At 35.1% G+C, this 10,592-nt stretch overlaps 2 protein-coding genes across 2 annotated transcripts; both read left to right on the forward strand.

Annotated features, from left to right (window-relative positions):
* The first annotated feature begins 2,992 nt into the window (after positions 1–2,992).
* LOC131606955 (probable histone H2B.1) lies at positions 2,993–3,688 on the forward strand. Its single transcript, XM_058879032.1, has one exon. It carries the CDS (start codon positions 3,069–3,071, stop codon positions 3,513–3,515), a length of 447 nt encoding a protein of 148 aa, XP_058735015.1. The 5' UTR covers positions 2,993–3,068; the 3' UTR covers positions 3,516–3,688.
* A 3,573-nt stretch (positions 3,689–7,261) lies between these two features.
* On the forward strand, positions 7,262–10,142 carry LOC131601922 (pentatricopeptide repeat-containing protein At2g27800, mitochondrial-like). The gene is made up of 3 exons (XM_058873851.1): positions 7,262–7,397; positions 7,486–8,823; positions 9,127–10,142. Exon 2 carries the CDS (start codon positions 7,542–7,544, stop codon positions 8,820–8,822), a length of 1,281 nt encoding a protein of 426 aa, XP_058729834.1. The 5' UTR covers positions 7,262–7,397; positions 7,486–7,541; the 3' UTR covers position 8,823; positions 9,127–10,142.
* The last annotated feature ends 450 nt before the right edge of the window (positions 10,143–10,592 follow it).

Consider the following 10,592-nt stretch of genomic DNA (forward strand, 5'->3'; position numbering starts at 1 on the left):
CTTGAAGCGGAGTTATTGAAAATTCAAGTGCATAAGCGCGCTTGAAGGTCGCTGAGTGGACCTTGCTGTATGCAACTTTTTCCAAAATTTGAAATAGCGTATCTTTTGATTCGTGTATCCTTTTTAAGTGCCGTTTTGGGCATTGTAAAGCTAATTAAATGTTTTATATGATAAATAGATGAGATGGGAAGTGGTCCGATTTTATTTTAAAACTCAATTTAATCGCTTTGGTGAAATGTACATTGTGTATACATGTGATTTTGTGAGTATGACAATGTATTGGTGTAGTGATGAATGAATTGTGATTATTACCATGTTGATTTCGATATATGTATAAATGATTGAATGATTGTAGAGGCATGTGCATACTTGTTGGTGATGATAATGGTGAGTTATGGTGAGACGATGTATTTCATTGGACCGGTGATGTTGTAAGTATGTCATATGTGTGCATTCATTTCATAAATCATTTTGGTGATGGATCCCGACGATGTTGGATCATTGGTGGGCATAATTCCCATTGTGCGGAATTTGTGCTGGTAGGACCGTATCTCGGTGATGTTTAGATCGGTCGGGTGGATTAATTCCACGGCTTATTGGTACCACATGCATAATGTCAGTTGGTTCATATGCATTTTGTCATAACATGATTGAATGGATTTCAGTGTTATGTTGGGTGATGTATTTGTTGTGTTTGATAAATGATAGTTGAAAATCTTAATATGTTGTAATTGGGTGAATGATATATTATGACGTTGTTGCTTATGAATGCATAATATTTATTAATTGTGAATGAGACTCACCCTTACATGTTGACATTTTCAGATTGAGAAGTAACGGCGTATTTCTCGGTGAGGATGGCTTGTAGAGTTCATTCGTTAGCTGGTGTCGTGTTACTCATGCTTTGATAGTGTAACACTGGGGAACAATTTAGTTTAGAGTTTAACTAAGTACTCTATTTCATAGTTTTCGATTTTGTTTTGTTACCTTGGTTTCGGTGATGTGTATTTTCCACTGTGTTAAACATGATATGGTATTTTGCCAAATCGTTTCTAATAATGCATGACATATGACATATGTTTTGGTTTAAATTAATTGTGGCACCCTTGGTTGCATGTTTTTACTCTAGACATGCTTTCCTTCTGGTAGCGGAGCCAAACCAACTTGAATTGAGGAAGAGGGCTGATATTCAATGCCAAACCCGTCTCTTTTCTCAAACACTTCTACCACTTTTCCCCAACCACTATGAGGAGTTCCTGGTTGTACCAAAGCTCTAGCATCGTTCAGATCAGAAGTCCTGTGTTGTAACTCAAAAAAGTTGTTGCTACTATTTCAGAAAGACAAGGTTGTGTGCCTAACGACTCTGATGTTTTCAAGCTTTTATAACAAAGTAGTTTCTGAACTATTCATAAAAAAACTCATCAGAAGTACAAAAGATAAGAAGTTGTTCTCTTCCAAAATTATTACTTAAGAATATAAGTACATCATTTGAAGATAAGAACAAGAAACTTTCTTAAGAGGATTTCAGTACAACGCTATGCTTAACAAATCCACTATTACAAAGACGCCAGTACTATTAAGAAGCTGCCTTCCTTGATAAAGTTGCAAGCTACAAGCTAAGAAAGTAACATGTTGTACTATCCAACACCTACACTTGAAACTATCCATTGGAAAGTAACAGTTGATATTTGAAAGGACTCTTCTATCCTCACAAGTTCACAACATATATTTCTTTCGGAAGACTATAAAAGAAGATCAATTATCTCAAAAGAAAAATAAGTCACTGCTTGTGCTGTTGTAGAAGCCAAGACGACCAAGGCTGAAGAAATTGTAAGAAGTTGCCAAAGCTCATGTGCTCAAGCAAAGCGAAAGTTTATGCCACAAACTATGAAAGCTGAAGCCAAACAGAAAATACGAAGAGAAAGAAGAAGAATGAAGAATACTAAAAGATGCTACCCAAATACTTATCGAATACATCTTTGTAGAATCATGTAAACACAAGGAGTTGTTGCTCATATATTGCTTAACACTGTTGTGTTATTATCTCATGTACTTAAACATTCGTGTAACCAGCTTGTAAGAAGCAATCATATAAACACAAACATTAAACAACTGTGAGTTGTTTATTCCTTGAGTGACTAGTGTTAGTATGTATACTCAAGAAGACTCTGACAGTTTGTCATCATAGAAAAATATCCTTCAAGGGACCAATTGGGTCAGAATTCTCAAAAAGACTAATTTTAACATCTTATAACATAAACATACATTATTGAAGATCAAAACACAGGGAAAAATGCCAATCGTTGGTTGGTATAATGGTAATTGACACTTGATTGACTAGGGAGGACAATTGTGCTGAAACCACTTTATTTCAGAACTGACCCTAAATCGAACTATACCAATGGTGAAAAGCGGAAAAAAAATAGAGAAATACAATTTTTAAAAAATTATATTTTAAAAATAATCTTTATAAAAAAATATTTGAAATAACTTTTGATAGGCTTGATTTAGGTTTTGTGAGAAAAAAAATATAAACCAATAAAAAACAATGAGAAAATGGGTCGTGCACTGACAGTGTAAAATATTTTTACACTGTCAACCAATCACCACCATGTATCCAATTAAATTTTTTATTTATTTAATTTTTTTTTTAATGACATGGCAGATTGATAATTCTCTATTGAATGACAGGCAGTACTCTACCTTTCAACTCAAAAATAATTAATGTGCTTTGATTTTTGTAATCTTGGAGTGTAGTGTACTATATAAACCATATCCCTTTGGGCGCGCAAGGATATGCAATCAAGGAAAAAAAAGAGAAAAGAGAAGCATTTCAGCCATTATATCAACGAAAGATCTTGACCGTCTATTCTTATATCCTCATAAGAATATAAGATAACGGCTTAAAGAGCACCACGTCATCGATCCGCGTATAGCCTCGTTAACCAATGGTAACACGAAACCCTTCTCATATAAAAAAGACCGCAACACACTCAATTCCAACAACACAATCTCCATTCTTCTTCTAATTTCACTTCAAATTCCAATCACAAACCCTAATTTTCCCAATGGCCCTAAAAGGAGAGAAGAAGATAGCCGAGAAGAAACCCGCAGAGGAGAAGAAGACGACGGTAGCCGAGAAAGCTCCGGCGGAGAAGAAGCCAAAGGCCGGCAAGAAGCTCCCAAAGGAAAGCGGTGCCGCTGCCGGAGACAAGAAGAAGAAGAGAAACAAGAAGAGCGTTGAGACATACAAGATCTACATCTTCAAAGTTCTGAAGCAAGTTCACCCAGACATTGGTATCTCAAGCAAGGCCATGGGAATCATGAACAGTTTCATCAACGATATCTTCGAGAAGCTTGCTGCGGAGTCTTCTAGACTCGCGAGGTACAACAAGAAGCCGACGATAACTTCGAGGGAAATTCAGACCGCGGTCAGGCTTGTGCTGCCCGGGGAATTGGCGAAACATGCGGTTTCTGAGGGTACCAAGGCTGTAACTAAGTTCACTAGTGCTTAATTTTGAAACTCTTGTTTAGGGGTTGATTGTGTGATTAGGTGGATCTAATGGATCTGTTTATTGTCTTTGAAACTGTGGATTTGATTTTATATGACTCAAAATGTATTATGATGCGATGATTCCATTCAAAGTTTATCAGTATTTTTTGAGATCAATGGGACCCTTTTTTATAAGTGACTTTTTCTAATTTAATTTAATGCCTAGAATTTATAGCTATTGTCACTGAATCCCACTGCCTATTTTCAGTTTATGAACAAGCTGCGTTTACTCCATACTTAATCCGAGGCATTGACAAGCATATAATTCTGCTAAATTATCCACCAAATTTGAGATGCCTCTCTTATAGCTAAATTATCCAATAGATGAACTGTGAGATGTGTTAAAAGGAGTTTAATGAGATTCATTTTAAATTTTTTAATAAATAATATGAGTATTTAAAATTGTAAATGAATTATTTAAATAATTTAAAAAATTTAACGGATCAACCATATATCCACATTTTCAACCTTAATCCATCCGAGCATCAACCATTTTCTCAACCTCAATCCGCATATGTAAGACACTCTAATCCTCCATCCTCTGATCGTTTACCATCTGAATGATTAAAATATGAAAAATCTCTGAATGATTAAAATATGAAAAATCTCTATCATAAATGTGTATATGAGCCTGAGCCTAAACCTCATCAAATTGAAGTTCCACCAAAATATCGAGATAGGATCTCCATTTTTCCTCTCCATTATTATAGTTCATCATAAATGTGTATATGAGCCTGAGCCTAAACTTCATCAAATTGAAGTCCCACCAAAATATCGAGATAGGATCTCCATTTTTCCTCTCCATTATTATAGTTCTGGACACATATGTAGGGTATAAAAAATAAATGTACTCATTATGTATCACATTATTACATTAATATTTTTAAAATTTTGATAATGTACAAAATGGAGAAGGAGGAAATGGAGAAGATATTGTCTCCAAAATATCAACCAACAATTTATGATATTTTTGTTGACGAATTTGAACAACCATTAATTACTGTAAATAATCATATCAATTCTCCAATATCACTTGATCTACTAGTACCAAATTCCTTGAATCCTCATTTCTTAGAATTATGGAAAATATATGCTCTAACTACAAACCACCTCAACCTAAAAAATTTGAGCAACTACCAAACTCACCCTTCTTTCTATGTAAACTATTTAAATTAGTTTTCTGATCTAGTTACAATGATCGATGCCGAAGTAATTGTTCAATCGAAATATGATGTTTCTTCTCAAGAAACGTTTTATGTTTCTCCACCTAAAATTCAAAATAAAACTGAAACACAACTTTCATTCCCCAAAAAATTAGCACCTTCACCTTACAAAAGTCTCTCTTCAATGATAGTTTCAACTACTATTTATAAAGGTATGTAGCAGCAGTCTCGCTTAGCAAGGTTTTTAGCTCGCCTAGAGAGCTTGTCGTTTTACCCCACATGCTGTCTTCCAACTCATCCAAATGGGCCTAGCCGCGTTACTTTGCTAGGAGAGGCCCTATTTTCGGCTACCGAGACAATCTTCCTCTATATTGAAGTTACTTAGCCTATAAGAAATTCCTCAAACCACATTGCTTTGCTATGGGAGATTGTCAAACTCGCATAAAGAGTTTCCCTTTCCTTTGCTACGAAGCAACTTGGTCTTGAAGAATTGTTTGAATTACTTTGTCTTACCATATCTCGTCCAACAAACTATTTTTTTGCCTAGCGAAGACATCCTTTCCTATTTTGCCCTGCATCTGGCTAAGCGATATCTTGGTTGGTCTGGCGAGGTGAATACCCAAGATTTGTTAGGCGAGCCCCTATTCTTTCTAGCAAGAAATCTGTCTGTTTGCTTGATACTCTAAGTTTTTTTTGACCATTTTTATTTGTGCTTATGAATAACATAGTTAAAAATCTCACACAGATATTTTATCATATTTTCATGATAAAATGGGGGTAGTTTCATGTGATAACTTGTGATTTAAGTTAATAAGTGCGTCTGTAAAATAAGTAAAATTTGCACTTATCAACTATGAATTGATGATAGTTGTCATGAAGTGAGGGTGGCCAAATAGATTGAACTATAATACCAGTGTCCATTGAGAAATATTGCTCGTTGAGGAGGAGTTCTATGGTAGCCATTCTTAGTGGGAGTTAGTATCGAGAATATGTGCGTTAACTGCACTTCATGTAAGCAACACAATATGTAGAGACGACAAACACATGTTCCACGTGCACAGAGGAGGGAGGTAACACACATAGTCCTAGTTGAGTGTAGTCAAGTGAATTTAATGAATCCAAATTCCATTTATGCCATTACATGGGACCTTTGATTTTTGAATGGATCAAGGCCTATGAATTTGACACCCAAGTTGCATATAAAGCAGGTACCTTCAGGTAATTTTCACTTCTCACATTTTTCTTTATTTTAACAGTTTCTCATAGAAAGAGCTTCATTTGCTTCTCCCTCCCAGTTGGAATTCTCAAATTCAAGTTGCTCTATTTAATCAATCTTCTTCTTCATCTACCTTGTCCAGACTAACTGCAATAACCATAGACATTTCTTTTTCTCCTTTTGCATTTATGAGTTTTCATTTATGCATGCACATGGAGAATCCAAAAAAGCCAAATATAGAAATTCCCATCATATAACTTAGTGATGCAATTTCTAGCAGTGAACCCGTGGTAGTTAATCTAGGTGACCAGAAGCCATATTCGACCCAAATTGGTATCAAGCATGTCAGGGTATAATTTACTTTTAGGGAAGTTAAGCTGACTTACCTCGACGTTGTTGATGATGAAAGTATCATCACTTTTGGATTATGCTACTCATTTTTAGAAGTCTATTTGCTTTTAGGACCCACTATTCTTCCAAGGGGATAGTTTATATGATTGGATTAGACATGACATCAATAGTGACTATAGCTTCTTGGCTGCTTGCTAGAGGTTGTGGTGCGCACGCTAGAAATAAACAGTGTCTTGCGAATGAATTTGTATCTTCCTATACTTTGAAATTCATCATAATAGATCATGCTGATCTATTAGCTAAATGTTTTCTCAAGTATAATATATCTCATCCAACGAGATCGATCACATGGAATGCACACAAAGGTAGTAATATGATTATGAATGTTGATGGAAGTAGTCTTGATAATTCTGATTTCTCGGATTTTGGTGGATTGATTAGAAATGATGATGATGCTTTGGTTCACATTTTTGCGGGAAATATTGGTTATTCTAACACCCTCCAAGCTGAGTTGATGACGCTATATCATAGTTTGCTCATGACTTGGAAACTTGCCATCTGTTTTATTCTGATTCCAACTCTACTATCAAACTTATCTCAAAGTTTGTTAATGCTTGATACACTATGCCACGATTCTTCAAAATATTAAAAGGTTTCTCTTTAAGGAATGTCCAGTTCAAATATTTCATACTCTTAAGAAGGAGAATGGTTCAGCTGACTATCTAACAAAATATGAGACTAGTAATGATACAATGTATCAATTTTTTTTTGCAGAATCTTCTGTTGAAATCATCACTCTCCTCGTAGGTTATATTAGTGAGACTTTAGTTTCTAGATAATTTTTTTCTTCTTTTTCTACTTGTAAAAAAAAATTACTAAGTACCCAAAGAAAATTAATGTATTGGTTCAATTAAATTTTAATTTTGTGTATAATTTTAATTTAATTTTAAATTCTTGAATATTTGAGCTTAGTTTACCCTGTTCAGGACACAGGTTATCATTTTCAGAGGTAGACCGTAGACGCTGTATTGTTTTCACTCTTCAATCGCAGTATCAATCACCGGAATCACACTATCACGATTCTCTTCAGTGTTGCCGGAATCTCACCGACAAGGTCAGTTACCAATGTTAATCTACCCTTATCACTTCTTATCGTTTTTTCCCCTTTAAATTTTGATATATTTTAGGTTAATTTTACATAGGTTCTGAATCGTGGCAGAGGAAGAAGAATCGGTTTCATTGAACACACTACACAAAAATGTTATCTTTTGGTAGAAATTGCTTGAAAATTTGTAGCCACTTCAAAAGAAATAGCTCAAATGAAAATCTATGTTTAGGGTTTTTTCCTGAGCTATTTCTTCTCAATGATTCAATTGGGAAAAATTCAAACAAGATAATGCATTATCCCTTCCAAACCACTTATAATCATGTTTTGTTTCCACTTATTAGCTTTAATTCTCATTATTATTCAACTAGAGCTCCTTCAAGGTCTTACCGAAGAAGAGTTCGAAATCGGTTTTTGAAAGCAAATAAGCCTGTTTTAGACCAAGCACAGTTTCAGTTTGCACAGTCTCAGCTTCTCCCGAGGTTCACTCCTGAAGAATTATGCAATGTTATCGCTGGTCAACGCGATCCGTTAGTTTGTTTAGAGCTTTTTCATTGGGCGTCTCACCAGCCGAGGTTTCGGCATGATTTGTCGACGTTTCATGTCACTATAAAGAAGCTGGGTGATGCGAAAATGTATCAGGAAATGGATGATGTTGTGAACCAGTTGCTCGCGGTTCGTTCTATTGGTTCGGAATCGTTGTTTAATATGATAATTTATTATTTCACTGAGGCGCGGAAGTTGACGAAAGCTGTTAATGTGTTTAAGCACATGAAGAGTAGTAGGAACCCGAATTTTAGCTTTAGGCCTTCGATTAAAACGTATAATATTCTATTTGGTGCACTTTTGAGCAGAGGGTACAATACTGATATAAACCTTGTGTATATGGAGACTATGAGATGTTTGTTCAGGCAAATGGTGAACGATATGATAGAACCTGATATTTTTTCGTTAAATTCTATGATAAAAGGTTATGTGCTTTCTCTTCATGTTAACGATGCGTTGAGGATATTTCATCAGATGGGCGTTGTTTATGATTGCGAACCCAATTCTTTAACTTACGATTACTTGATTCATGGGTTGTGTGCCAAAGGAAGAACAGAGAATGCCAAGGAATTGTATCATGAAATGAAGACCAAAGGTTTCACCCCGAATAGTAAATCTTATAATTCGCTTGTCAGTTCTTTGGCACTCGTCGGAGAGATCGAGGATGCAGTAAATTATCTATGGGAGATGATTGAAAAGCAGAGATCAGTTGATTTTATTACATACAGAACTGTACTGGATGAAATATGTAGACGCGGAAAGGTTCAAGAGGCCATGAGATTTCTGGAGGAGTTGCAAGAAAAGGACCTCGTAGATGGACATACTTACAGGAAGCTTCTTTATGTGCTTGAAGATGATTATGGGAATTCAGAAGACAGAATTGATTAAGGTATGCAACGTTATGTGTTGAGTTTCATTATGTTTAGGCTACAAGTGATAATTAAATTGTTTATCCAACATGATTGTAAATGCATGTCGTAAACAAAGGCTTTGTGTGACTAAAATGTCACGCGGTTTAAAAGTTAAAACTTGATATTGTATTTTCTAGTTTCAACACATTGCACTGTCATATCGTCGTAAAATATCACTATATCAGTTGGGAATTTTCTTTTCTTTTCATAACTAATTGCTCTAAGAAGAGAGATATGTGGTGTCTTTGATAAATGACAATTGTATCGATGTATATTTTCAGGTCCAGCTTTAGTCTCACCTGGAAATTCTTGGTAAACTCAGATGTTGGAATCCAAAGACAGGGCCCTTGGATCTAGTATGGGTCCGTTCTTTCAACTTCATAGATACTTTTTGCTTTCAAACCTGAGCATAGGCGTGTGTAAGCTCGTTGTAATGAACCTGGACGGTTATGGTTTGCAGCAGATCCATCTTCCTAAATTGCTGAAGAAGTTACTGTTTCTTGATCAATATAGACATATGACCTTGCAATAGGGTTTTGGTGGCAGCATAACTCCGGAATAATGGTGAAACGGGGATGTGTAAGATGTCTCTGCCCTTCATGGGAAAGGATTCCATGCATTCTTTACTGTGCCAGATTAGATTGGCTATGAACCGTGATATAAATTATTTATATAATCCTTGAAAGTTGTTGTCTTCTTGGTCAGGATATGTAGCACTCTGTTGACACTTTACATTGAAGACATGTTTGGGGTCCAAATTATTACTAGTGTCAATGATCTGTTCGATGTCTGTGTCAGTGTGATTGCTTCTAGCCAGGATGGAGAATGGACTTGTAGTAAAGTAACATGGGAAAGTGAATGAAATCATAGGAGTGAACGAACCTACATAGGGTAGAGTATGTTGCCACATACTCAGTAAAGTGACTATAGATTGATTGAGATTTAACAGAGTTGATTAGGTGTAGTAACTGACACTTTGGTAAGGAAAACAAAAATGTCTTATGTACACTCAGGTTTCCCTACACACGTAACACAAGTTTATTCACATAAAATTGTAGTTAATACAGTTGATGTATTATTAATATTTTTTTTGACAGCCAGTTGATGTATTATTAATTTATATTATAATGAAACTTGTGAAATTTTAACTAATCATACAGTTGAATTCACTAAAACTAGTTTGAATTAATCATTTATTCAATTGAATTATCCACTTTTTAAAGCGTGATTAATTATATCATTTATGTAGTAAAATATGAATGTCAGAATATTATTATGGCTAGTGCAAGCACAAATGCACAACCGCACTTGGATTTAGAGGGAGGGATGATCGAGTGAAAGAAAGTTGAATGAATGTGCAAGCACGACTGCACTTGGATTTAGAGGAAAGGATGATTGAGTGAAAGAAAGTTGAATGAATGTGCAAGCTTAACTGCATTTGGATTTAGAGGAAAAGATGATTGAGTGAAAGAAAGTTAAATGAATGTGCATGTAACTGTCTATAACAATCTAATATAACCACCTGACTGTCTAACTAAAACTGATATGCCCGCCCAGGTATATACTTAAAGCAACTTACTTGTATCAAGTAACTAACTAATAACCAACTAGTTAACTACCATAACAAACATAACAACCATAGTTGGATTATATTACAACATACTCCTTTATAATTCAACATATATACTACAACAAACATAAAAAACAAGTTAACTATCAAATTGCACAATTCCTAGCTTTTGTCTAA

This window comes from Vicia villosa, linkage group LG5, assembly GCF_029867415.1.
Source record: "Vicia villosa cultivar HV-30 ecotype Madison, WI linkage group LG5, Vvil1.0, whole genome shotgun sequence".
NCBI classification, from domain to species: domain Eukaryota; kingdom Viridiplantae; phylum Streptophyta; class Magnoliopsida; order Fabales; family Fabaceae; genus Vicia; species Vicia villosa.

Bases quoted from the DNA above. Each gene is read 5' to 3' on its own strand.
- LOC131606955 (XM_058879032.1), top strand. From the start codon at position 3,069: ATGGCCCTAAAAGGAGAGAAGAAGATAGCCGAGAAGAAACCCGCAGAG.
- LOC131601922 (XM_058873851.1), top strand. From the start codon at position 7,542: ATGTTATCTTTTGGTAGAAATTGCTTGAAAATTTGTAGCCACTTCAAA.